The 26,958-nt window shown below is 43.3% G+C and overlaps 1 protein-coding gene across 2 annotated transcripts in view; it reads left to right on the top strand.

The window, feature by feature from the left end:
• LOC117832928 (myosin-10) overlaps positions 1-26,120 on the top strand; it is an 89,680-nt gene extending 63,560 nt beyond the window's left edge. Inside the window, exons 13-42 of one of the 2 annotated variants that reach the window (XM_034712259.1) lie at positions 413-565; positions 655-828; positions 914-1,087; positions 4,283-4,397; positions 6,591-6,784; positions 6,868-6,989; positions 7,092-7,161; positions 7,267-7,427; positions 7,525-7,633; positions 8,954-9,085; positions 9,167-9,373; positions 9,453-9,590; positions 9,720-9,843; positions 9,919-10,090; positions 12,730-12,942; positions 15,232-15,376; positions 15,465-15,671; positions 15,754-15,858; positions 15,944-16,096; positions 18,618-18,866; positions 18,946-19,158; positions 19,261-19,473; positions 19,557-19,718; positions 19,794-19,922; positions 20,012-20,100; positions 20,180-20,303; positions 20,385-20,593; positions 20,692-20,800; positions 20,886-21,058; positions 22,548-26,120. In XM_034712259.1, the coding sequence (XP_034568150.1) occupies positions 413-565; positions 655-828; positions 914-1,087; positions 4,283-4,397; positions 6,591-6,784; positions 6,868-6,989; positions 7,092-7,161; positions 7,267-7,427; positions 7,525-7,633; positions 8,954-9,085; positions 9,167-9,373; positions 9,453-9,590; positions 9,720-9,843; positions 9,919-10,090; positions 12,730-12,942; positions 15,232-15,376; positions 15,465-15,671; positions 15,754-15,858; positions 15,944-16,096; positions 18,618-18,866; positions 18,946-19,158; positions 19,261-19,473; positions 19,557-19,718; positions 19,794-19,922; positions 20,012-20,100; positions 20,180-20,303; positions 20,385-20,593; positions 20,692-20,800; positions 20,886-21,058; positions 22,548-22,710 (4,701 nt within the window). In that variant the 3' untranslated portion in view covers positions 22,711-26,120. The remainder of the gene's footprint in view (positions 1-412; positions 566-654; positions 829-913; positions 1,088-4,282; positions 4,398-6,590; positions 6,785-6,867; positions 6,990-7,091; positions 7,162-7,266; positions 7,428-7,524; positions 7,634-8,953; positions 9,086-9,166; positions 9,374-9,452; positions 9,591-9,719; positions 9,844-9,918; positions 10,091-12,729; positions 12,943-15,231; positions 15,377-15,464; positions 15,672-15,753; positions 15,859-15,943; positions 16,097-18,617; positions 18,867-18,945; positions 19,159-19,260; positions 19,474-19,556; positions 19,719-19,793; positions 19,923-20,011; positions 20,101-20,179; positions 20,304-20,384; positions 20,594-20,691; positions 20,801-20,885; positions 21,059-22,547) is intronic. The other variant, XM_034712260.1, reaches the window with a different exon arrangement.
• Positions 26,121-26,958: the final 838 nt, after the last annotated feature.

The raw sequence follows: 26,958 nt of genomic DNA, 5'->3' as shown, positions 1-26,958 counted from the left end.
GACTCTGTAGTGGAAGTCACTGCATTAAAAACAGACAGGACTCTGTAGTGGAAGTCACTGCATTAAACACAGACATGACTCTGTAGTGGAAGTCACTGCATTAAAAACATACATGACTCTGTAGTGGAAGTCACTGCACTAAAAACAGACATGACTCTGTAGTGGAAGTCACTGCATTAGAAACAGACATGACTCTGTAGTGGAAGTCACTGCATTAGAAACAGACATGACTCTGTAGTGGAAGTCACTGCATTAATAACAGACATGACTCTGTAGTGGAAGTCACTGCATTAGAAACAGACATGACTCTGTAGTGGAAGTCACTGCATTAAAAACAGACATGATACTTGGTATCTTAAAGGACACTTGATGGGTTTTTAGTGTGACTCTTCTTCTCTGTGTTTCTCCTCAGGCTGATTTTGCCGTTGAAGCTCTGGCGAAGGCGACGTATGAGCGTCTGTTCCGCTGGCTGGTCCATCGAATCAACAAAGCTCTGGACCGGACCAAACGACAGGGGGCGTCTTTCATCGGCATCCTGGACATCGCTGGATTTGAGATCTTTGAGGTGATTAAATATTATCAGACTTTGTTCAATAAGAGAGAAAACGTCACTTTAAATGAAGCTCCTAACCTCTCCTTCTCTCCTCTTTCCAGCTGAACTCCTTCGAGCAGCTCTGCATCAACTACACCAACGAGAAGCTGCAGCAGCTCTTCAACCACACCATGTTCATCCTGGAGCAGGAGGAGTACCAGAGGGAGGGCATCGAGTGGAGCTTCATCGACTTCGGCCTGGACCTGCAGCCATGCATCGACCTCATCGAGAGGCCGGTCAGTGCTCTCTCCCTGTGTGTGTGTGTGTGTGAGTCTCTGTGTGTCTGCTCATGTTAAACACACTCTCTCTCTCATTCCTCAGAATAACCCTCCTGGTATCCTGGCCCTGCTGGATGAGGAGTGCTGGTTCCCCAAAGCCACCGACAGGACGTTCATAGACAAGGTGCTGCAGGAGCAGGGCACACACACCAAGTTCCAGAAGCCTAGACAGCTCAAGGACAAAGCCGACTTCTGCATCATCCACTACGCTGGCAAGGTGTGTTTGTTTCCTTCACTGTCTTTTAGATATTACACATGGTAACACATCATACATGATCATTTTTGATTAGCAGGCACCTCTCCAGCCACCAGTCCACTTGCCAAACTTTGCCATCGCTGGGACTCGAACAGAAGTCAGAAGAACAGACAGACAGGCAGGCAGGCAGACAGACAGACAGACAGACAGACACACCTAACTGCAGTATTACACACAAACATAGAAAGAATCATAAGAATTAATAAATAAATCAGATAGTATAAAAACTGCAGGATGAGTTTCAGATTAATCTCCACGTCTGTCCTCAGTTCCCTCTGACTCTGGAGTTTGTTTCCACTCTCCTGACGGACAGCTCTTATAAAAACAGTGATCTATGTTAGAGAACATTTGGACGTCCCCCCCCCCCCCTGTGTCTCCTTATGCAACAGCTCTCCTTCTGTCATGATTGAAGCCTCTCTTGGAGGCGCACACTCTGCACTCTAACAGCATAGTAAACCAGCTCATCAGCTGAAAACAATAGGCCGGTTGTTGTGCTGCTGCTGCTGCTGCTGCTGCTGTAGGAAACACACATCTGGTTCACATTGGTGTGAAGTCGAGTATTTAGTGCCCGGTGGTTACATAACTGAGGATTTCAACTTTCACCTCGGTGTGGTGGTCTGCCATCTGTTAGGAGAAAACGATCCTCTGTGGCATTCCAGAGGAGAGAAAGCTGATATCATCCCTGAGAGACGCTTTAATTAGGGTTACCTGTCCTCTCTGGAACGTTTGTGTATGAAGAGCAGCAGGTATGCATGTCCAAACATCAGAGCTGGACACGAGTCAAACAGGTGAGGACCTCATGTTCATGCAGGATTCCCACATCAAACACATCCTGCACCGTGGACGGATTCATGGACGGATTCTGGAGAGGAGAGCGGAGCATGAATCAAACTGAGAGTTTCAGGATTCTGATGAAACACACATGGAAGTCTTGCAATCCTCCTCTCAGGTTTCCTCTCAGTGTCTCTCGCTTATTTTGTTTCGCTCTAATCCAAAAGGCTTCATCGTGAGTTTGGAAAACACCCTCCAGTGAAATGCTCCTGTTACTAATCCAATCAACACGCCGCTCGCTGACTTCGATCTGTTTGTAACATCAGGAGAGTCTTTATTTGAACTCCAGATGGATGAGTTATAACCCAACACTGCTTCTTATTATGTCAGGGTAGAGTGTCGAGCTATCTTCTGATCAGTTTGACAATAATTATGAAGTCCTACGGAGCCCATCGAGCACATCTGGAACTGTTTGTTAGAGGAAACATCTGCAGGGTGTTTGGACCCGTTCAGAGCCAAACAGATCCGTCATTCAAGACGAGCTGCAGACGAATCAGAGTCTGCAAGCGAGGCCTCTCGGAGAGTATTTAAAGCATCTCTGGAGTAATGAGAGACACAGGATTGGATGACACGTGGATGAGGTCTGACTGGATGCCTCTGTGACCAGGTGTGTGGTCTCTCTTGGCGTGTATGATACAGTAAACCTGTTTGGGTTTGGAGGGCAGACCTTCAGAGGATTCTCCTTCAGGTCACTTGACTTATGTGGCATGTTTAGAAACAGCATTTGACCCAGAGTGCAGACGGTTCAGACTCTAAACCAGGTGTGCCCGATTAAAGGGGTAATGCAATAAAAACCAGTTATGCACAGCGTAATAAAACAGGAACACAAAACTCCTCGACAAAGGGAAAAGCTCTGGTTTCTATTCCTAACATGTTTGCAATCCAGATTTTGCACTAGCCGTGGGACACAGGACCCACTCTTCATCCTTGCAGAGCTTCTGTGGGTGCAGCATGGGAGTCTACTGTACATGTTGTGTGGACTTGGACCTCCAGAGGAACCTATGGGACAAGGGAGCTCAGGGACTCCAGACAGGTCTAAGAACAGAAGGAAAGGACGGGAGAAAATACATGAAAAGAAAGAAAGAAAGAAAGGAAGGAAGGAAGGAAGGAAGGAAGGAGGGAGGGAAGGAAGGAAGGAAGGAAGGAAGGAAGGAAGGAAGGAAGGAAGGAAGGAAGGAAGGAAGGAAGGAAGGAAGGAAGGAAGGAAGGAAGGAAGGAAGGAAGGAAGGAAGGAAGAACCTAAAGAGGAAAGAAAGAAAGAAAGAAGGAATGAAGGAATGAAGGAAAGAAGGAAAGAAAGAAAGAAAGGAAGAAAGAAAGAAGGAAGGAAGGAGGGAAGGAGGGAAGGAAGGAAGGAAGGAAGGAAGATAGGAAGGAAGGAAAGGAAGGAAGGAAGGAAGGAAGGAAGGAAGGAAGGAAGGAGGGAGGGAAGGAAGGAAGGAAGGAGGAAGGAAGGAAGGAAGGAAGGAAGAAGTAAAGAAAGAAAGAAAGAAAGAAAGAAAGAAAGAAAGAAAGAAGGAATGAAGGAAAGAAAGAAAGAAAGAAAGAGGGAGGGAAGGAAGGAAGGAAGGAAGGAAGGAAGGAAGGAAGGACGGAAGGAAGGAAGGAAGAAGTAAAGAAAGAAAGAAAGAAAGAAAGAAAGAAAGAAGGAATGAAGGAAAGAAAGAAAGAAAGGAAGAAAGAAAAAAGGAAGGAAGAAGGAATGAACGGAAAACAAAATGATTGAAAGGAAGAAAGAATAAAAGAGAGAAAGAAGGAAGGCAGGAATGAAGGAAACAATGAAAGGAAAAAGGAAGGAATGAAAGAAAGAAAGAAAGAAAGAAGTAAAGAAAGAAAGAATGAAAGAAAGAAAGAAGTAAGAAGAATAAAGAAGAAAGAAGAAAGAAAGAAAGAAGTAAAGAAAGAAAGAATGAAAGAAGAAAGAAAGAAGTAAAGAAAGAAAGAAAGAAGTAAAGAAAGAAAGAAGGAAAGAAAGAAAGAAAGAAAGAAAGAAAGAAAGAAGTAAAGAAAGAGAGAAAGAAAGAAAGAAAGAAAGAAAGAAAGGATGAATAACAGACCCCAAAAAAGGAATCTACAGCAGAGATCCAGAGGAACCTACGAGACAAGGGAGCTCAGGGACTCCAGAAAGGTCTATGGTTAGGAACTTTAATGGGACAGGAAGAGTTAAAGTGAGAGACAGGCAGAGAGAGGAGAGAGAGGGAAAGACAGACGACTACGGATGGATGGATAGATAGAGGGATGGAGTGAGTTTGAGTTGAACATGTTGGTGTTTTAATCAGCTCTCTCTCTCTCTCTCTCTCTCTCTCTCTCTCTGTGTTTCTTCAGGTGGATTATAAAGCTGATGAGTGGCTCATGAAGAACATGGATCCTCTCAACGACAACGTGGCCACGCTGCTGCACCAGTCCACCGACAAGTTTGTGGCTGAGCTCTGGAAAGACGGTGAGTCCACTGATGTAGACCTTGATGCATTTATCTCCAGAAGATCCCACCACGGAAAACAGAACACACACACATCTCTCTTTAAACTCAGAGCTAACAATAAATCAGAGTATTAATGTGCATGAACTGACCTTTAACCTCTTTTAACAGCTGATCTCTGCTCCTGAAATGACGTGTGTGTGTTTGATTGACAGGACTGCGTGTGTGTGTGTGTGTGTGTGTGTGTGTGTGTGTGTGTGTTTGCACGTCCTTCTTTTTCTCACTCTCCTGTCTTCTCCTGTCTGTGTCTCTGTTGCTGTAGACATTCAGACGTTTCAGAGAGCCTCTTTCTATGACAATGTGTCTGGGCTCCAGGAAGCTCCAGGTGAATGATAGTCACACCTTTCTGTCCCTCTGACCTCATGATCATCAGACCCCTGTCCTGTCCTGTCCTGTCCTGTCCTGTCCTGGCTGTGATGTGCGCTCCTCTATGAACTCCCCCTCTGGCTTTGCATGGCTGCTCTTAAAGCCTCTGATCCTGAAACATGTCATTCCTTCATACCCGCTGACGGCTCAGTGATTAGTCTGTCGGCTGCTTGAATGTAAACAAGTCATGCAGCTTCAAAATAAAGCTCAGACAGGATCACTCTCATCAAAAGACTAAGTTATGTGCATGCAGTAAGTTATATTTGGAATGCCAACGCTTGAGGCGGGGAGAGCACACCTCCCCTCTTTTTCATGTGCAGGGAGAGCAGCAGCAAAGATAACCGGGGTGCAGAATGGAGCGAGCATCAGTGAGAATACATATGACACAGAAAGGAGGAGCTGGGGTGGAGGTGCATGTTGGGTTTCTCCGTTCTTCTTTCTTGACACGATGAAACCGAGATGCTTCCACACGTCAGATTTAAAAGTGGCCGCAGCTTGATTCTCCCTCGCCGCTATCTAACTTTGAATGAGATCTGAGGCGGCGAGCAGAGCTGTAGGTCACTGTAGTTCCCATGTCCCTCCTCTCTGCTCCACTGCGGCTGGAACAAAGCTTCCTTCTGCCCACAAGATTTAAATATGTGTTCAATGTTAAGCAAAATTCCACCAGATCCGTGTCCGGTCCATCACAGCTCCAGATCTGATAGGTTTCTACTCTAGTCAGTGTGTTAACTTCCACTGGATCCGCTCCGTTGAGTCCCGGCTGCGTCTCTGATCCGGCAGGCCGGAGCCCTCCGGATCAGATACACAAGACTTCTATGTTTGCCAGATGCCGGAGAACTTGAGAGGCCTGAAGTGGGCGGGCCCTAGATTGAATCCAATCTTCAGCCCCTTCCCTCACATGTCACTTCCTGTTCTTGCTCTCCTGGTTTCCTGCTCTACCCACCGTCCTGTCCTCTCTGAATAAAGTGATAAAGCCCCAAAAATATGACTTCAAGAACGAAAAGAAGCTGCTTTTACTTCCTCACATAGCGTTCTTATTTGCTGCTGCTCTCCCTGCCATGGACTTTTATGTATGCACATGAAAGAGAGGGAAGGTGTGATCTCCCCGCTTAAAGGCCAAATTCCTCCAGATCCGGATCTGATCGGTTTCTATTCTACTCAATGTGTTAACTTCCACTGGATCCGCTCTGTTGTGTTCCGGCTGCGTCTCAGAGACACAAGACTTGAGGAAGAGGATGCCGGAGCACGACGCATCAATCTCAACAGAGCAGATGGAGCGGGACAGGAAGTCAGGTTTCACCAAAACAAAATGAAAACATCCGGTTAATTTTCAGAATAAAACACTCTGTGTTATCACCAGATCGTATTTCACTTAACTACAACAACAAACCAAAGTCATGATGAGCGGAGCCAGGCCTGGAGTCAACAGGTCAGAGGTTTTCAGAGGACCAGAAAGACAACATGGATGAGGAGAGGAGGAGGAGGAGGATCCTTGATTCAGTGATTACTGCAGGGAAACCTCGGTCACATGACTCCAGCTGTGCGGCGGTCCTGATCAGTGCTGCGTTCTGAAAACACTGGTTGAAGTCCGACCTTAGATCAGGTCATGCTGCTTGTAATCAGTAAACAGCTGATGTGAGATCATCGTCTGTCTCAAAATATTAAGAAAGAGTAAACCCTCTCAGTCTTCAGTGGATCTGAGCAGCAGTCCTTTAGTCCCCTGTGTACCCGTGCATTAACACAGCTCTCCTCCTCCTCCCTCCCTTCATCTCGTCTCATTGTCACCAGTGGACAGAATCGTCGGTCTGGACCAGGTAGCGGGTATGAACGAGACCGCGTTCGGAGCCGCCTACAAGACCAAGAAGGGCATGTTCCGCACGGTGGGTCAGCTCTACAAGGAGCAGCTGTCCAAGCTGATGGCGACGCTGAGGAACACCAACCCCAACTTTGTGCGCTGCATCATCCCCAACCACGAGAAGAGGGTGAGTCTGAGGACGGGAGCAGCTGACGGCACAAAGTTACTGACAGATGAAAGATGAAAACTTTACTCTTCTTCTTCTTGTAGGCGGGTAAACTGGACCCTCACCTGGTGCTGGACCAGCTGAGGTGTAACGGAGTCCTGGAGGGGATCCGCATCTGTCGGCAGGGCTTCCCAAACCGCATCGTCTTCCAGGAGTTCAGACAGAGGTACTGTTGTCATCAGCATACGGTATAAAACTCAACCGATGGCGATTTTTAAAATCATCACATCACAGATAAGACTGATTACTGACTCTGCTCCGTGTCCAGGTACGAGATCCTCACACCCAACGCCATTCCTAAGGGCTTCATGGATGGAAAACAGGCCTGTGAGAGGATGGTGAGGACCCGGCTGAGCTGAGACTACATGGCTCACAAGTTTCACATTAAAACAGAGCTCTTTGTTACCTTCATTGACCCTTCTCTGTTCCCTCAATCCTCCTAGATTCAGGCCCTGGAGCTGGACGGGAACCTGTTCCGGATCGGTCAGAGTAAGATCTTCTTCAGGGCCGGAGTCCTGGCTCACCTGGAGGAGGAGAGAGACCTGAAGATCACCGACATCATCATTTACTTCCAGGCCGTCTGTCGAGGATATCTGGCTCGGAAGTAAGGAACCGCTCTGCTTTCTAGATCCCCGTGAATGTCTTGGTATCTGGTCCCTGCTGACTCTCTGACTCTTGATCTTCTCGCTGTGATCCCTCAGGGCCTTCGCTAAGAAGCAGCAGCAGCTCAGCGCCCTGAAGGTTCTCCAGAGGAACTGCGCCGCCTACCTGAAGCTGCGTCACTGGCAGTGGTGGAGACTCTTCACAAAGGTGTGTGTGTGCAAATAAGGCGAGATAAACTCTGGTGCATTAAACACAGACATGACTCTGTAGTGGAAGTCACTGCATTAAAAACAGACATGACTCTGTAGTGGAAGTCACTGCATTAAGAACAGACATGACTCTGTAGTGGAAGTCACTGCATTAAACACAGACATGACTCTGTAGTGGAAGTCACTGCATTAAACACAGACATGACTCTGTAGTGGAAGTCACTGCATTAGAAACAGACATGACTCTGTAGTGGAAGACACTGCACAAAAAACAGACATGACTCTGTAGTGGAAGTCACTGCATTAGAAACAGACATGACTCTGTAGTGGAAGTCACTGCATTAGAAACAGACATGACTCTGTAGTGGAAGTCACTGCATTAAAAACAGACATGACTCTGTAGTGGAAGTCACTGCATTAGAAACAGACATGACTCTGTAGTGGAAGTCACTGCATTAAAAACAGACATGACTCTGTAGTGGAAGTCACTGCATTAAAAACAGACATGACTCTGTAGTGGAAGTCACTGCATTAAACACAGACATGACTCTGTAGTGGAAGTCACTGCATTAAACACAGACATGACTCTGTAGTGGAAGTCACTGCATTAGAAACAGACATGACTCTGTAGTGGAAGTCACTGCATTAAACACAGACATGACTCTGTAGTGGAAGTCACTGCATTAAACACAGACATGACTCTGTAGTGGAAGTCACTGCATTAAACACAGACATGACTCTGTAGTGGAAGTCACTGCATTAAAAACAGACATGACTCTGTAGTGGAAGTCACTGCATTCAAAACAGACATGACTCTGTAGTGGAAGTCACTGCATTAAAAACAGACATGACTGTAGTGGAAGTCACTGCATTATAAACAGACATGACTCTGTAGTGGAAGTCACTGCACAAAAAACAGACATGACTCTGTAGTGGAAGTCACTGCATTTAAAACAGACATGACTCTGTAGTGGAAGTCATTGCATTAGACACAGACATGACTCTGTAGTGGAAGTCACTGCATTAGAAACAGACATGACTCTGTAGTGGAAGTCACTGCATTAAACACAGACTTGACTCTGTAGTGGAAGTCACTGCATTAAAAACAGACATGACTCTGTAGTGGAAGTCACTGCATTAAACACAGACTTGACTCTGTAGTGGAAGTCACTGCATCAAAAACAGACATGACTCTGTAGTGGAAGTCACTGCATTAAACACAGACATGACTCTGTAGTGGAAGTCACTGCATTAAAAACAGACATGACTCTGTAGTGGAAGTCACTGCATTAAATCAGACTCTGCTCTGTCCCTTCAGGTGAAGCCTCTGCTGCAGGTCACCAGGCAGGAGGAGGAGATGCAGGCGAAAGATGAGGAGCTGGTGAAGGTGAAGGAGAAGCAGACGAAGGTGGAGGGAGAGCTGGTGGAGATGGAGAGGAAACACCAGCAGGTCTGTTGAAGCAGCAGCATCATCAAACTGAGTCAGACTGAATGTGTGAGGATGCCTGACTGAAGTTTTTATCTTCTGCAGCTGATGGAGGAGAAGAACATCCTGGCAGAGCAGCTGCAGGCGGAGACAGAGCTGTTTGCAGAGGCCGAGGAGATGAGAGCTCGCCTGGCGTCCAAGAAACAGGAGCTGGAGGAGATCCTTCATGACCTGGAGTCCAGACTGGAGGAGGAAGAGGAGAGGAACCAGGGTATGCAGAACGAGAAGAAGAAGATGCAGTCTCATATCCAGGTGAGCAGCTTCCCCTGAGACATTAAAGTCCTGTTAATGTAGGTTTATGATAACAGAAATGATGGAAATGTGTGTGCAGGACCTGGAGGAGCAGCTGGATGAGGAGGAAGCCGGCAGGCAGAAGCTGCAGCTGGAGAAGGTGACCGCTGAGGCCAAGATGAAGAAGTTTGAAGAGGACATTCTGCTGCTGGAAGACCAGAACTCCAAATCCACCAAGGTGAGAAGGAAGAGGATCTGAGGGTGAAGGAGGGGGTTTTGAATGAGAGAGGTATTTAGGCTGTGATGAGATGGAGCAGAACCTTTAGGATCATGAGACGCTCACCTCCGTTCATCTCTCGTCCTGCAGGAGAAGAAGCTGATGGAGGACCGAATCAACGAGATGTCCTCGCTGCTCGCTGAAGAAGAAGAAAAAGCCAAGAACCTGAGCAAAGTGAGGAACAAGCAGGAGATGATGATGGTCGACCTGGAGGGTAAGAGTTAAACTGAAGAACAGTGAAGTACAGCGTGAGGAGTTTTATTTATTGATCCACTCTCGTTGTATTCAGAGCGGCTGAAGAAGGAGGAGAAGACCCGTCAGGAGCTGGAGAAGGCGAAGAGGAAGCTGGACGGGGAGACGTCGGACTTACAGGACCAGATCTCTGAGCTGCAGACTCAGATCGAGGAGCAGAAAGTTCAGATGGGGAAGAAGGAGGACGAGCAGCAGATGATGCAGGCGAGGTACGAGATCAGGGCAGGAGAGAGATGCTTCACTTTGCTCCTCTGTGACGTTGATTTGTTTGTGTGAGGAGAAAAAAAGGCAAAAATAGGATACCAAGAAAACACAGCAGCAGGAATCCAAACATGACTCTGTGAGATAATTATGGGATAAAACCAAAGTAGAGTTAGATCAACAGAGAGGATGAAGTACACACGGATGAAGAGACAAAACAGGAAAAAGAGGGTATTAAAAAAATCAAGAATAAAATGATAGATGGTTAAAACAAGATAGAGGAAAGTGATATGAAATATTTACAAATACAATTAAATTATTATAATAAAATAGAAAAATAAAACAGCCAAATACCTACAAAAATAAGGTACAATTATTATAATAAAATAAAATAAACCCAGAAAAATAAAATAAAAATTATTTAAATTAAATCAATAAAATAGAATATATCAGATATATAAAACACAATAAATACAATAAAATAAATAAAAGTAGATCAATTAAATAAACTCAGAAAAATTAAATATAAATCATTTAAATTAGATTGATAAATAGAAAAAAATCAGATATATAAAAATACAATTATTACATTAAAATAAATAAAAGGAAAACAATAAAATAAACTCAGATAAATACTAGAAAAATTAAAAACCATTACAATGAAATCAATCAAATGAAATCAGACAAATATCAAATAAATAAAAAAATCATTACAATAAAATCACTTAAATAAAAAAATATATATATCAGAAAATAAAATCAATACAATAAAATAAGATCAGATAAATACCAGAAAAATTAAATAAATACAAATTAATTTAATTAAATAAAATCTGATGAATACCAGAATAATAGAATAAAATAACATAGAGTAAAATAAATAAAAAGTAATATTAAAGTATTGGTCAGAACGGTAATAAAGTAGTCCCAGGCTTAAAATAAATTACTCCAAATTGAAAGCCAGATTAAAAATGTAATTCTAATGTGACTTGTAAAGACACCCAGCGGCATCCCTACGATCCACGATCAATCAATCCTCTGCCTGATCAAATACACAATAAACACTTGGACACCTCAGATGTTTAATGACACACAGAGTGTGAATACAGACACAAAGATTAAAAGTGGAAAATCATCCATCAGAGTTTTAAACTGAGTCACTGAGAACCTGCTGCACTTCGTGAGTCAGTCTGAGATAAGTGTTACATCCCTGTCCTGTGTGATCATCACTCCTAACTCTGCTGCAGGAAACATCCACACCTGCTCTTCAACATGTGCTGCGTTTTATCATCCTGATTACCCTCACACGGCTCAGATCCTGTCCTCCCGTTAAACCAAACGAGCCTCTGAGCTTTGACTTATTGTTGTTTCTGCCTCTGACATGCCGCCTGAATTTATCCACAGACTGTCACTGCATCAGAATGTGTGCAGTGTGTGGAAGTATCTTTAGCGTGTGTGTAGCTGTTGTGGTCTTAATGCAGCGAGGACGAGTCAGGTCAGTTCATGAAGCACCGTTTGAGGACACGAGTCAGAGTCGGGCAAAAACAATAAGTTACAAATATTAAAAACAGACAAAAAAACAAACAAGAGTCAACATCACAGCGGCTCCTTTAAAAATGACCTCAGAGGAAACTGAAGGCTGTATGAAACAGTGACTCTGCTGCCCCCTAGTGGAGAGGTCTTATATGTCTTTAATGTTGAAGGTAGCATTTAGTTAGTTATCTATTTATTTCAGGTATTTATCTGATCTTTTTAACTTTAGCTGCTTTTTGATTTTGCTATCTTCTCTTACTTATTTCAGGTATTTTATTTTATTTATTTTACTGAATTTATTTTATTGTATTTCTTTTGTTTTATTTATTCTATTTTATTTACTGAATTTATTTTATTTAATTGTATTTATTTTGTTTTATTTATTTATTCTTATTTTATTTATTTTAATGTATTGATTATATTTGTTTTATTACTTTAACTGTATTGTTTTACCATATTGATATTCTTTTATTTATTTAATTACATTTATTTTACTATATTGACTTTATTTTATTTTATTTATTTGATTATATTGCTTTTATTTTATTTATTCTTTTAATTTAACTATATTGTTTTTATTTTATTTATTTGATTATATTTATTTTACTACACTGATTTTATTTTATTTATTTTATTGCATTTTATTGCATTTATTTTATTTCTTCTGTTAATTTTACTATATTGTTTTTATTTTATTTATTTGATTATATTTATTTTACAATACTGATTTTATTTTATTTTATTTATTTTATTTTATTGCATTTATTTTATTTCTTCTTTTAATTTTTTTGCTACATTGATTTTATTTTATTTTATTTTTTAATTTTTTTTAACTGTATTGATTTTATTCCATTAGTATTATTAGTATAGTATTTTTTCTTTGATTATGCCTTTCATTATTTACCCGTCTCTGTTGTTTTCTGTTTCTCTGTTTCTTGTGAAGCTCTTGTAAAAAAGATGAAATATAGTCTGTGCAGAAAAGTGTTTATTAGAAAGTGGAAGCAGGAGAATAAGAGAAGATATTACTTTATCATTAATAGGAGAAAGGATGCATGTCTCAAGAATATTTCATGAGACGTAGGAATACATTGATAGTTGATTTGTTCCTCCACAGGGGCGAGGACGAGGTGAGCCAGAAGAACAACGCTCTGAAGCAGGTGAGGGAGCTGCAGGCTCAGCTGGGCGAGCTGCAGGAGGACCTGGACTCTGAGAAGGTGGCCAGGAACAAGGCAGAGAAACTCAAGAGGGACCTGAGCGAGGAGCTGGAGGCTCTGAAGACCGAGCTGGAGGACACGCTGGATACGACCGCGGCCCAGCAGGAGCTCAGGTAGAGTTCTGTTTAAAACATCTATTAAAGACACAAACACAGACTTTGACTCTTCTGTAAGGAAGAAAGACATCTTCTGTGTTTCTTATATCTGTTCACAAAGCGTCCTGCAGGAGTGACGTGTCCGTAGTGTTTCTGAGATGAGAGGATGTTTAGGACTCTGCATTTATCTTTAAAATTCATGCATACAAATATAAAATACAAAGTGTTGAGCGCAGAAACAACAAAACTAGAATTAAATCAGGTCCCTTTTGCAAACATCTTTTTAAGAATCATATATTTTCTCACACATTGAGCATTGTTTGACTAACTGGACAGCTTCAGTTGTTAAAACACTTTGATCAAGTTTTTAAATTCACAAGAAATCTTTCTTTTTTTTTTTTTTTTAAACAATATGTTTATTGAGTTTTTTAAACATTTCCAGAGACACACAATTACAATTAAAGAATTTCAAAGGAAAAGAATAGTAAAAATTATATATACATACACATATATACACATATATAAAATAAAAACAAACAAGTAAACAAAAAAAAAACAAAAAAAAAAAACTTAATTACAAAATGTTACAATATTATTATTGTCTATATTAACTAAAGATAACCAAAGGGAGTACATTGCCATAGATGATTTGTTTATCACAAATATTCTGTCAGAAAACAGTTTCTGCAGAAACGACCAATATGACAGACATTCCCAACTCTTTCCCAGCCTAGTTCAATATGTGTGACAAATCCTTATCTTGAAGAAAAGTAATAAATAGGCCCCAGACACCGTCAAATAACTCTTGTATGTCCTTAAGTGTATATGTTATATTTTCCAGAGCCAAGCACAGAGACATTTCATTTAACCACCGTGTAATACTCGGCCTACCACAGTTTTTCCATGTTAATGCTATTGTTCTTTTAGCCTGTAATATGCAGAGGTCTACAAAGACTCGTTCCCTTTGGGTCATATTATGTCCTTTTGTGTAGATACCAAGAAGAACAAACTTTGGTTCTACAGCTAATTGAAAAGATAAAAACTCCTGCATTACACTTCTGACTTCATCCCAAAACTCCTTTATCTTTGGACATTCCCATATGCAATGGTAAAATGTACCTTTGTCGTTCCCACACCTGTTACATAGGTCTGGGATGTTGGAATTGAATTTGTGGAGCTTCTCTGGTGTTATATAGACTCTCATTAACCAATTGTATTGCAGCAGTTTTAAACTAGTGTTAGCTGTTTGAGTCTGTGCTTTATTGCATGCCTTATCCCATTCTTCAGTTGAAATTTCCTCTTGAAGATCGTCTTTCCATGCTTTCAGTTTATTTTCAGAGGATTCTGCTGACGCACAAGAAATCTTTCAAATTAAAAGAGAGTCATGTGCTCATTGTGACTCACTTTGAAAATACAATTTCAGACTTTTAAAATGTCATATTTGCCTCTTTATGCTCAAAGACTGCATGAGCTTTCATCCATAATAAACAGAGGATGGTGTTTGCACCACAGCCACCACTAGAGGGAGCTGTGAGGCGCCTCATTGGTGCCCTACATTGTTCTCAACAGGGATGTGAGTGAAGGGAAGTAAAGACACATTAATGAAATATGAAATAAACACAAGTTAGTTGTGTTAAAATAAAGAATATAATCCCTCATCACTATATTGATTACTTATACAACCAACCACATGGCTCCTGATGTCGTCCTTCACTCATAAATAAAGAGAGTAATGAGCAACACATCACCAGGGTTGTAAAGTGGACACCTTTATCCTTCAAGTTAGGCCTACAACACCTTGTGGAGGCTCCTCAGTGAGCTCCAGCTTCCCAGAACCATCCTCCTCCATGCTAGCTCTCATCCTCCATCATACACATGTGCAAAAAGGGAAAACTCTACCTCCCCTAACTCCCCTGTTTTCATGAAGGAAGAGAGAAGAGGGAGAGAGAGGAGATACCTTTGTCTGTGCCCCTAACCTGGAATATTTCACCTCCTTTTCTGTCTTTTGCAAACTAGGCTCATGCACTAATGAGATATTTGACCGTGCTAAGACTCTCTACATGCTGCTTCTACTGAACAAATCTTAACCTGAAACATGCATATTTAATATTTTAAACTCATCTTAAAATAGAGCCTCAGGAAAACCAGATATTTACAGATCTTCATCCAGAATATTGAAGAATGTGTCTCTTTTAGTTCCTTTCTATTACTCGCCTGAGGACTTCAGATGAAAACCAGCATACATGGAAACATGTCTATGTTTGAATTTGGCATCAAAGAAGTAAATGAATATTATCTGTGTTTAAGGACGAAGCGTGAGCAGGAGGTCACAGAGCTGAAGAAGACCATAGATGACGAGACCAAGAACCACGAGGCTCAGATCCAGGAGATGAGACAGAGACACGGGACGGCCCTGGAGGAGCTGTCAGAGCAGCTGGAGCAGGCCAAGAGGGTAAACACACCTTTCACGCCTTATCAGGAAGAGGAAGTGACATCATCATCATCATCATGAGCTCAACACGCTCCTGTTTTGTTCGCAGTTCAAGGCCAACCTGGAGAAGACCAAGCAGAGCCAGGAGAGCGCCAACAAGGAGCTGGCCTGCGAGGTGAAGGGTCTGCAGCAGGCCAAGACCGAGTCCGAGCACAAGAGGAAGAAGGTGGAGTCTCAGCTGCAGGAGTTCATGGCCCGGGTCACCGAGGCCGAGAGGGCCAAGGGCGAGCTGGCCGAGCGCACGCACAAACTGCAGGTCACTGAGACGTCAATCAGAGCTTTATCTACATGTTCCTGTAACTGATGAGCTCTTTCAGTAACGCGTCTCATTCCCACAGGCGGAGCTGGACAGCGTGTCGGCCGTGTTGGAGGACGCAGAGAGGAAGGGGATCAAGCTCGCCAAAGATGTCACCGGACTGGAGAGCCAGCTGCAGGACTCTCAGGTGACACGCAGACCGTCTGAGCATGCATCATCACATCGCTAATGTTCTCTCAGACTAACCCGGGCGACTGTCGCCTCAAACACAGGAGCTGCTCCAGGAGGAGACTCGGCAGAAACTCAACCTCAGCAGTCGAATCCGTCAGCTGGAGGACGAGAAGAACGCTGTGCAGGAGCAGCAGGAGGAGGACGAGGAGGCGCGCAAGAATCTGGAGAAGCAGATGCTGATGCTTCAGGCTCAGGTGGGGATGTGAAGACTGGGAGCTGTGAAGAAGAGTGATCTTAAATTCTGAAGTTTTTAAAGCCATGCCATCGAAATCTGGAAGATCTTCAAATCTGGAACATGTGCCCCAAAAAAAGAAGTGTGATGGTTCAAAGGTCAAGACTGAAACAGTTTAGAAAGCTTTAAGGCACTAAGTCATTAATTCATCAGCTTATTAAAACACAGTTCCATAAAAATGTTAAAATATGTATATAAATGCAATCAAAGTAATTTATGCAGCACATTTTAAAAAAGAAAAAAGTGTACTAAAGTGCAGCACAGTGAAATAAATGAGTTAAAACACACAGAACACTTAAACACACTAAAACATATAAAAACACATAGAAACATTATGAAACAAATTAAAATACTTAAAAAGACTGTAAAAAAATATGAAAACACTTAGAAACAGTGTTAAAAAAATGTATTAGAAACACTAAAAATATTTAAAACCTCATATGAACAATATAAAAACAATAGAAACACTGTTTAATAATTATAAATACATAGAAATGCTGTACAAACATTAATAAACAAATAGAAACAATATAAAATAAAAACTAGAACATTTTGAAATATTATAAAATAATTCAAAACACTTATAAATACTTTAATAAATGCTTTAAAAAATATATTTAAAAACACAAATCAATCAATCTTTATTTGTATAGCGCCAAATCACAACAAACGTTATCTCAAGACTCTTTTACAAACATAGGAGGTCTAGACCACTCTATGTCAAATTATGAACAGAGACCCAACACCAAGACAGGATCAGACTCAGTCTGACCCCACCTTAATCCATCATGAGCATTGCACCTCACAGTATTTAGCTAGTTACAGTGGAGAGGACAAACTTCCTTAAACAGGCAGAAACCTCCAGCAGGACCAGACTCATGTTAGACAGCCATCATGCCTCGACCGTGTTGGGTCTGGAAAGACAGATAGAGGGGAGTAAAAGAGAGAGGTGATAGTGATGAGACGAGTCGTAGAAGCTGTTGCCGCTGGAGTCCAGCACGTCCGTATCAGGAGGACGTCTACGGCAGCTCAGAGGAATCTACGAGACAAGGGAGCTCAGGGACTCCAGAAAGGTCTATGGTTAGTAACTTTAATGGGACAGGAAGAGTTAAAGTAAGTAATGAAGGGGTTGGGGGGAAGGGGGTGAGCTAGGATCCCAGTGTGTCAGTGTGCCAGTTCCCCCGGCAGTCTAAGCCTATAGCAGCATGACAAAAGCTGGTCCAAGCCTGATCCAGCTCTAACTATAAGCTTTATCAAATAGGAAAGTTTGAAGCCTACTCTTAAAAGTAGAGAGGGTGTCTGCCTCCCGGACCCTGACTGGTAGATGATTCCAAAGGAGAGGGGCCTGATAACTGAAGGTTCTACCTCCCATACTACTTTTAGAGATTTTAGGTACAACTAGCAAGCCTGCATGTTGGGAGCGTAGAGTTCTAGAGGGGTAACAGGGCGCTATGAGCTCTTTAAGATACGAGGGTGCCTGATTTTTAAGGGCTTTGTAGGTTAAAAGAAGGATTTTAAATTCTTTTCTACAAAGAAACATTTTAAATAACACAGAGACACTGATAAAAATTATTAAAAGAACATACAAACAGTCTTTAAAAAAATTTAAACAAATAGAAGCACTGTTTAATAATTAGCGATATATAGAAACACTGTATAAATGTTAAAAAAATAAAAATAAAAATGTAAAATAAAAATTATAAAACAATTTCAAACATAGTAAAATTATTCAAAACACTTATAAATACTTTAAAATGTTTAAAAACATATAAATGCTTTAAAAAATATATTTAAAAACACAAAGAAACAGTTTAAATAATGTTAAACACACAGAGACACTGATAAAAATAATTAAAAACACATACAAACAGTCTTTAAAAAATTAAAACAAATAGAAACACTGTATAAATGTTAAAAAAATAACAATAAAAATGTAAAATAAAAATTATAAAACAATTTCAAACATAGTAAAATTATTCAAAACACTTTTAAATACTGTTAAAAATTAAAAATTATATTTTGAACCACAAAGAAACACTGCAAAAATAATCAAAAACACACAGAGACACTGTTAAAAAATATTAAAGACACTTAAAACACTGTAAGAAATATTTTAGAACACTTAGATATGCAGTTAAAATTATTTAAATACACATGAAACACTTTGAAAATATTTTAAAACATAGAAACACAATAAATAGTATTTAAAAACACAAAATACTGGAAAAAAATATTTTAAAATACATGTTAAAACAGTAAAAATAATTTTAAAAAACACAAAACTCCCACTCTCACAGACATCATTCCTCAGGGTTGGCTGGTTATATCATTTTTTAATCATTCAGGATCAGATCAGGTCTTTCCTCTCTGACCCTCTGTGTACATGTTGGATCTAGTGTTGGGAAAGGGGTCTGATAAAGTTCACATGTATTAATGAGCACTGACTCACGCTGCAGCTGTAACTCTGAGTTTGGTGTGTGTAGCTCTCTGACAGTAAGAAGAAGCTGGAGGACGATGTGGGAACCATCGAGGGTCTGGAGGAGACCAAGAAGAAGCTGCAGAAGGACATGGAGCTGGCCAGCCAGCGTCTGGAGGAGAAGACCATCGGCTTTGAAAAGATGGAGAAGACGAAGACGCGTCTGCAGCAGGAGCTGGACGACCTGACTGTAGACCTGGACCACCAGAGACAGATCGTCTCCAGCCTGGAGAAGAAGCAGAAGAAGTTCGACCAGGTGAGAGCTCGCTGGAGCTTCTTCAACAAACATGTCCTCTGGTCATCGGTCTCATAACACGCTGATGTCTTCTCTGTAGATGCTCGCTGAGGAGAAGAGCATCTCCTCTCGCTACGCTGAGGAGCGGGACCGAGCCGAAGCCGAGGCCAGAGAGAAGGAGACCAAAGCTCTGTCCATGACCAGAGCTCTGGACGAGGCGCTGGAGGCCAAAGAGGAGCTGGAGAGGGTCAACAAGCAGCTCCGAGCTGAGATGGAAGATCTGATGAGCTCCAAGGACGACGTGGGGAAGAACGTGAGTGTCCGGAGAGAGCGGTCCAATCAGCTGTCATCTCTTTGTTTCAGGTCAAAGTGAAGTCACCTCAGAGAACCAATCACCTTCTGCTCCTCTCTGCAGGTCCACGAGCTGGAGAAGTCCAAGCGCACTCTGGAGCAGCAGCTGGAGGAGATGAAGACTCAGCTGGAGGAGCTGGAGGACGAGCTGCAGGCCACCGAGGACGCCAAGCTGCGTCTGGAGGTCAACATGCAGGCCATGAAGGCTCAGTACGAGAGAGACCTGCAGGGCCGCGACGACCAGAGCGACGAGAAGAAGAGGGCGCTCGTCAAACAGGTGCAGAGAGACGCCACGTCACGTTACAACAGCTTAGAGTGTGAGGAGTTAAAACCAGCGACTAATGACCTCCTCTTCTTCAGGTGAGAGAGATGGAGGCCGAGCTGGAGGACGAGAGGAAGCAGAGAGCTCTCGCCGTGGCGGCGAAGAAGAAGCTGGAGATGGACCTGAAGGACATCGAGGGTCACATCGAGGGCGCCAACAAGGCTCGAGACGAAGCCATCAAACAGCTGCGCAAGCTCCAGGTACGAGACCTCGCTCTCAGGTTTGGATCAGTCTGTCTCTGGATCAGGTTTTCATCATCCTGTTTTCTGCTGCAGGCCCAGACGAAGGACTACCAGCGGGAGCTGGAGGACGCACGAGCCTCCAGAGACGACATATTCGCCTTATCCAAGGAGAACGAGAAGAAACTGAAGAGTCTGGAGGCGGAGATAGTCCAGCTCCATGAGGTACAGGAGGGAGGAGGGATCATCTCCATGTTGTGATGCAGTCTTTAACGTTAGATGTGTGTTTAACCTTTGACCTCGCCTCTGTTCAGGACCTGGCGGCTTCAGAGAGAGGCCGGCGTCACGCGGAGCAGGAGCGCGACGAGCTGCAGGATGAAATCTCAAACAGCACGTCTGGAAAGTGAGTCACGCTTTAGGAACTTAGAGATGAAGGTGAAGGTGATGAAGGTGGTCCTGATGGTTTCCTCTCTGTGCGTCAGGTCGGCTCTGATGGACGAGAAGAGGAGGCTGGAGGCTCGCATCGCTCAGCTGGAGGAGGAGCTGGAGGAGGAGCAGGGAAACATGGAGCTGCTCAACGACCGCTTCAGGAAGACGACCATGCAGGTCAGACTGTCTTTATGAGCGTTCAATCGAACTCTCAGTTAACCCGCGGTGTTATAAACATCCGTACATCCCTTCCCTCAGGTGGACTCTCTGAGCACGGAGCTGAGTGCGGAGCGCAGCACGGCCCAGAAGAGCGAGAACGCTCGCCAGCAGCTGGAGCGTCAGAACAAGGAGCTGAGGGCCAAACTGGGCGAGCTGGAGGGGTCCGTGAAGAGCCGCTTCAAGGCCTCCATCACCGCGCTGGAGGCCAAGATCGCACAGCTGGAGGAGCAGCTGGAGCAGGAGGCCAAGTGAGAGCTCAGTGTTTCACCTTCTGCATGATGACACTAAAGAAAGATGTTAAAGAATGTAGAGAGATGAAAACTGAAGCTGAGGTTTGTTTCTGAAGGGAGCGAGCTGCAGCCAACAAGATGGTGAGGAGGACCGAGAAGAAGCTGAAGGAGATCTGCATGCAGGTGGAGGATGAGCGCCGCCACGCCGACCAGTTTAAAGAGCAGGTATGATGATGATCCTTCTTCCTCCTCCTTTCGTGCCCGTAAGATCAGAGAGCGTCTGATTCATCCTCTGTGTTCATGTGTGAAGGTGGAGAAGGGGAACTCCCGCATGAAGCAGCTGAAGCGTCAGCTGGAGGAGGCGGAGGAGGAGGCGACGAGGTCCAACGCCTCGCGCAGGAAACTGCAGAGAGAGCTGGACGACGCCACCGAGGCCAGCGAGGGTCTGAGCCGCGAGGTCCACACACTCAAGAACCGCCTCAGGTACCAGACGAGGGGACGATAGATCACTCTGCGTCATTGTTTATTTTTATTTTATATAAACAAATAACATCTAACAAGTGAGGACTAGGACATTACATTACAACCAGTAAAAAATGAAGTGAAACTTAAAGGTGACATATTCTGCTCTTTTTCATCAACATATATTGGTCTAAGATGTTCCCAAAACATGTCTTTAAAGTTTATTCCTCATAAAAACACTTTGAAATCAGATTCTGGTCTGCCTGTAAACCCCTCTTCTTCAGCCCTGCTCAGAACAGGCTGTTTTCTGTGTCTGTGCCTTTAAATGAGAATGAGCTCTCTCTGACCACGCCCCCTCAGGAAGTGGGTGTGGCCTCGGCTGTCAAGCACGTTGATCTAATGTTTACATGTGTGTCTTGGTACACAGCTACCAACATGGAGCTATGTGGCTATGCTAACTAGCGCTAGCACTTTTCCATGCAAACTAAAAATCATCCACTAGATCTTCAAATCTGCAGACGTGGGGAGTCAAACCGACCTCTGTCAGAAAGGCAGCGGGACCTTTCTGAACCATTGGTCACAGATTTAGTGTTTCTTGTTGTTTTATTTGTCAGTATGTCGACGTGTGTCTCGGTACACAGCTACAGCTACAGCTACAGCTACAGCTACAGCTACAGCTACAGCTACAGCTACAGCTACAGCTACAGCTACAGCTACGACATGTAGCTATGTGGCTATGCTAACTAGCGCTAGCACTTTTCCATGAAAACTAAAACTCATCCACTAGATCTTCAAATCTGCAGACGTGGGGAGTCAAACCGACCTTTGTGTTTATTAAGACAGCCTACAACTAGCATGCCTCCCTCCTAAGCTCCTTGTTAGCACACATGTGTGCAGGGAATGAAAAACGGAGGAGGGGTTGAGTTGTATTTTATACAGTCTATGGGCTGAACAAGCTCCGAGCTCTGACTTCCTGTTACAGACCGGATGGCGTTGTGACGTATGAAAAACACTGAAAACTGAAACGGCTGGTTTCAGCACACATTTACAGAAAGGTGGAGAAATCAGAACAGGGGCAGAATGGAGTCTTTTACTTTTCAGGGGGTTTGTAGACAGGGACACAGATTTCAGGGAGAGAACCATTAAAAAGTTGATTTTGCATGAAATTTCACCTTTAAGTATTATAGACAGGTACAGTACTCAACAAAGGCATTCAGACAGACAGAAAAAGTTAACAGTCTTTGTGGTTATAGCAATCCCATTTTTCCCAGAGTGTATTCCCCCCTCTCCTTTTGAAGGCAAAGAGCAAAAGTCATTTATTCCATACTGCTAACAGAGTCAATAATGTTTTTAAGTATTTTAATGATGGGAGCTTCAAACACGAGATATGCAACTAACATCAGCCGAACAGAACGTTCCCCATCGCTGCTTTAAAGAGCAGACAGAGCTGCAGAAACACTCTCTTTATCTCTCTCTTCTCCTCCTCCTCTTCCTCCTCTTCTTCCTGCAGGCGAGGCGGCCCCATCAGCTTCTCCTCCAGCCGCTCGGGCAGACGTCAGCTGCAGGTGGAGGGCTCGTCGTCTCTGGACCTCCTCTCCGACGACGAGCTGGAAAACAAGATCACGGACAACAACGCCAACGAGACGCCGGCTACGCAACCGCAGCAGGAGTAGAAGAAGAAATGGCCTTAACTCTCTCGTATCAGCCCGAACAGACACACTTAGCTTCCCTCTCTTCCAGCTTTGATCGAGCAAATTTACACGGCGGCCCTTTTCCTCTGACGTGAGCTCAGTTTGGGTTTCAGCTGTTTTAAAACCTGACTCCTACTTTAAAGGTCACAGGTCATCAAAATGGACGACTCTTCCAGATTAGTCCTCCCTAAAAAAGTGACTAAATGCTAAAACAAACATTTCATCATGTTGAAAAACATCTCTTCAGCGTTACTTTCCCAACCTGAGCTTAAAGTCTATGAAAAACGGCCTGAACCGATGAGTCCTCTCCAAAAACGCAGCATGTTCAAAAATCAGGAACCTCTAAACCTCCTGACCTTTAATCTCCCCAGCAGACACCAGCAGTTGGACCCCCCCCCCAACACCCGCCCCAGTTACTATGCCTTACCCCTCTCTTTACAGCTGCAGGAAAGACGAGCTCGTCTTTTAAAAATGCACAAAAACTGCACCCGTGGAGAGAGGACATGTAGAAACAAACATCCCTTCATGCACACGTTAGAATATCTGATGCCTCAGAGAGTTTCTGATGGTTGTTGTGTTTCGTTGGACCAGAATGCTTCCAGATGCTAAAGTAACAGCATTGCAATATTTAAAAGGAGACGTCTGCAGAGACAGAGAGTCCATCTTTGAGTAAGTTTAGTTTTATTAGTTGAGATGTAACTGAGTAGTATTTTTTACGACCATGTGCTCTGATTGTTTGCTTGCTGAAATAGAAATGTGACTGTGAGCCGCCTCGCTGCCTCAGCGCCTAACAGTGTTCCTCTGGAGGCGTTCACACAGCGGCCGTGTTCCTCTGAGTCCGTGTCGGGGTGGGAAATCAAACACATACCGATCCTTTCACTGCTCTCAGTGAAACAGCAGCTCTTTAAAACATCACTTTTAACTCATTAGGAAAAAAAACCTGCGTCACAACCAAGCAGCCGTGAGAAATGAAGCCCAGGTGGCCTAGCGGTCTAAGAGCCCCACATACAGAGGCTACAGTCCTCGTCGCAGGGGTCGCCGGTTTGATTCCCAGCCGGTTAACCATCCCCTGCATGTCTTCCCCCGCTCTCTATTCCCCACATTTCCTGTCTCTCTTCAGCTGTCCTATACAATAAAGGGCAAAAAGGCCAAAAACATAACATCCATCCATTATCTTGACCGCTAATCCCGTTAGGGGTCACGGGGGGCTGGAGCAAATCCCAGCTGGCTTTGGGCGGATGGCAGGGTACACCCTTGACAGGTCACCAACCTATCACAGGGCTAACACAGAAGGACAGACAACCATTCACGCACACACTCACACCTACGGGCGATTTAGAGTGATCAATCAACCTGGGGAGCAGGTTTTTGGACTGTGGGAGGAAGCCGGAGAGAGCCCACACATGCAAACTCCACGCAGAAAGGCTCCTGCCCTGCCGGGGATTCAAACCATTAACCTTCTAGCTGTGAGGCAACAGCGCTACCCACTGCCCCAAAAATATAACTTAAAACAAAAAAAACAAACAAAACCTGCGTCACAACCAGCAGCGGTGAGAAATGAAGCCGATGTGGAAGTTTTAAAACTGCACTTCCTGGGGCGCTGGTGGTCTAGTGGTCCAAGCGCCCCACATACAAAGGCTTCCCCCACTCTCTACTCCCCACATTTCCTGTCTCTCTTCAGCTTTACTATCATAAAGACAAAATACCCAAAAATATAACTTTAAAAAAACAAACAGGGGCGCTGGTGGCCTAGCGGTCTAAGCGACTCACGTATCGAGGCTGCAGTCCTCGTCGCAGAGGTCACCGGTTCGACTCCCGCCCAGTCTACCATTTGTTGCATGTCTGCCTCAATGTCTACTCCCCACATTTCCTGTCTCTCTTCAGCTGTCCTATCATAAAGACAAAAAGACAAAAAATATAACTTTAAAAAAAAAAAAAAACTGCAGTTCCTCAAGTGTCCACTAGAGGCTGGCTCCAAAAGCTCAAGAAACCACATACACACCCATTCAAAGAAGACGATCTTTACAGCAGAAATAAACATGTTTACAGCCTGGTTCAAAAATCAGTGTAGGTCTGAAGAGCTCATTTCTCTATCAGCACACACTGAACGAGGTGAATTAATTTAACATGTTGTTTTTTAAAATATTAAAGTTACACTATTTGAATAATTAGGGGCGTGGCTAACTTGATTCACCTGCTACACTGTAGCTGTTAGCAAAGACGGCTAAAGGCCCAATTTAACTCCGCCTCTTTACCTCACACTAAATCGACCAAAGTTAGGTGGAGTCAGCATTTCCAAAATGGCGACATCCGACGATACGCTTCATCACGGAGACTACGTCCGTGTTTTATATAACGTCTGTGGTCAAACCAATTTGGCCAATGCAGAAGTGCTAAAAACTGCAGTTCCTCTAGTGTCCACTAGAGGCTGGCGCCAGAGGTACCGAAAACCACATGCACACAAATTCAAAGCCCGGCTCTTTACGTCACACTCTCTCGACAGCAGTTAGGTTGAGTTCAACATTTCCAATATGGCTGCCGCCGACGATCGGCCTCAAAACAGCGCTTCAGAAACAGATGGGTGACGTCACAGAGACTACTTCCTGTATTTATTCAGTCTAAGGGTCAAACTTTAACCACAAAAAGCAGTAATCTGACAAAATGTCACGAACGTTTCTCCTTTTAGTCGCCGAGTAACACGGTAGCAGTAAAGAGGCGGGAGAAGATAACGACATGCTTTGACTGACTTTGAAACAGCCTCATTAGAAGGTAAGCGTTTGACCTCCCACCCTCATCGTGACCTCAGAGGACACAGCCCGCCGTTTGAACACGTTGTCGTGGTTCCTCTTTTCGCTCGACAGTAGGTCGGTGTTGACTTGTAATTATTCGGTGTGAGCGCTTAAACGCAGCCTTCCCACGCATGTTTCTTTTTGCTTCCTCTTGTTCTTCTGTGCCTTTTTTCCTCTCATATGAAACTGAAACCACATTTATGCCACATATTCTGTTCACGTATTGAACAACAAAGCCTAATGTCATGAAGGTATTTTCATAAGATATTCATTATTTTGCATACATCATGAGATACTAGTGGATCACTATGTGCTGCTGAAGCAGTGGTTGACATGTCGAGCCGTTCAGGAGTGTTTGTAGACGGGTGCGATGACTTTTCTTATGGATAACTTTTATACTTTTTGAGTTCTTAAGATTTAAAAACAATCCAATAGACATCAACTGTATTTATATCTCTGCTATTGTATACAGTACGAACTCCAGTCATATTTCAAAATGCTCAGTATTGCACATTGACCGACTGTACCGATGCTCTCTATCATGACATGTACAGTTAATGAGTTACTAGGAGCTATATAATACATTAAAGTCTATTGAGCCCATTCACGTCGTATGTCTGTTTATACTTTACGAGTTTCCTGACACCAGCATTGTGACTGAAGATTTGGAGCTGGGGATGCTGCAGTATGCAGTAGAAATCTCATGCGGGGTCCAATCCTCAGGTGAGTCCAGTTCTCAGCCTCTCAGATTCTTGTCTGGTTTTGAAGCAGACTCTCACGGTTATGGTGCGTTCAATGACTCTGGTGTTTGTTACGTTTCCTCTCACCGTTCCTCCTCTACTCTGATAATCCGGTGCACACAGCGCTGCAGGAGCCTCATTGGTCCACACAGCTGTCAGTCATGGCTTTAATATGGAAGAGGGTTTGGGGCACAGATTATTTTCAAGTCCTACGTCTTGTTTTTTTTCAGAATTCTGTCTTTAAGATCAAAGACGACATTCTAGAATTCTGTCTTTAAGATCAAAGACAACGTTCTAGAATTCTGTCTTTAAGATCAAAGACAACATTCTAGAATTTTGTCTTTAAGATCAAAGACAACATTCTAGAATTCTGTCTTTAAGATCAAAGACAACATTCTAGAATTCTGTCTTTAAGATCAAAGACAACATTCTAGAATTCTAAGATCAGACAACATTCTAGAATTCTAAGATCAAAGACAACATTCTAGAATTCTGTCTTTAAGATCAAAGACAACGTTCTAGAATTCTGTCTTTAAGATCAAAGCCAACATTCTAGAATTCTGTTTTTAAGATCAAAGACAACATTCTAGAATTCTGTCCTTTAAGATCAAAGACGACGTTCTAGAATTCTGTCTTTAAGATCAAAGCCAACATTCTAGAATTCTGTCTTTAAGATCAAAGACAACATTCTAGAATTCTGT

This window comes from Notolabrus celidotus, chromosome 20, assembly GCF_009762535.1.
Source record: "Notolabrus celidotus isolate fNotCel1 chromosome 20, fNotCel1.pri, whole genome shotgun sequence".
NCBI classification, from domain to species: domain Eukaryota; kingdom Metazoa; phylum Chordata; class Actinopteri; order Labriformes; family Labridae; genus Notolabrus; species Notolabrus celidotus.
Note: the sequence above shows the minus strand (reverse complement) of the source record. Positions and strands in the feature narration are given on the sequence as shown.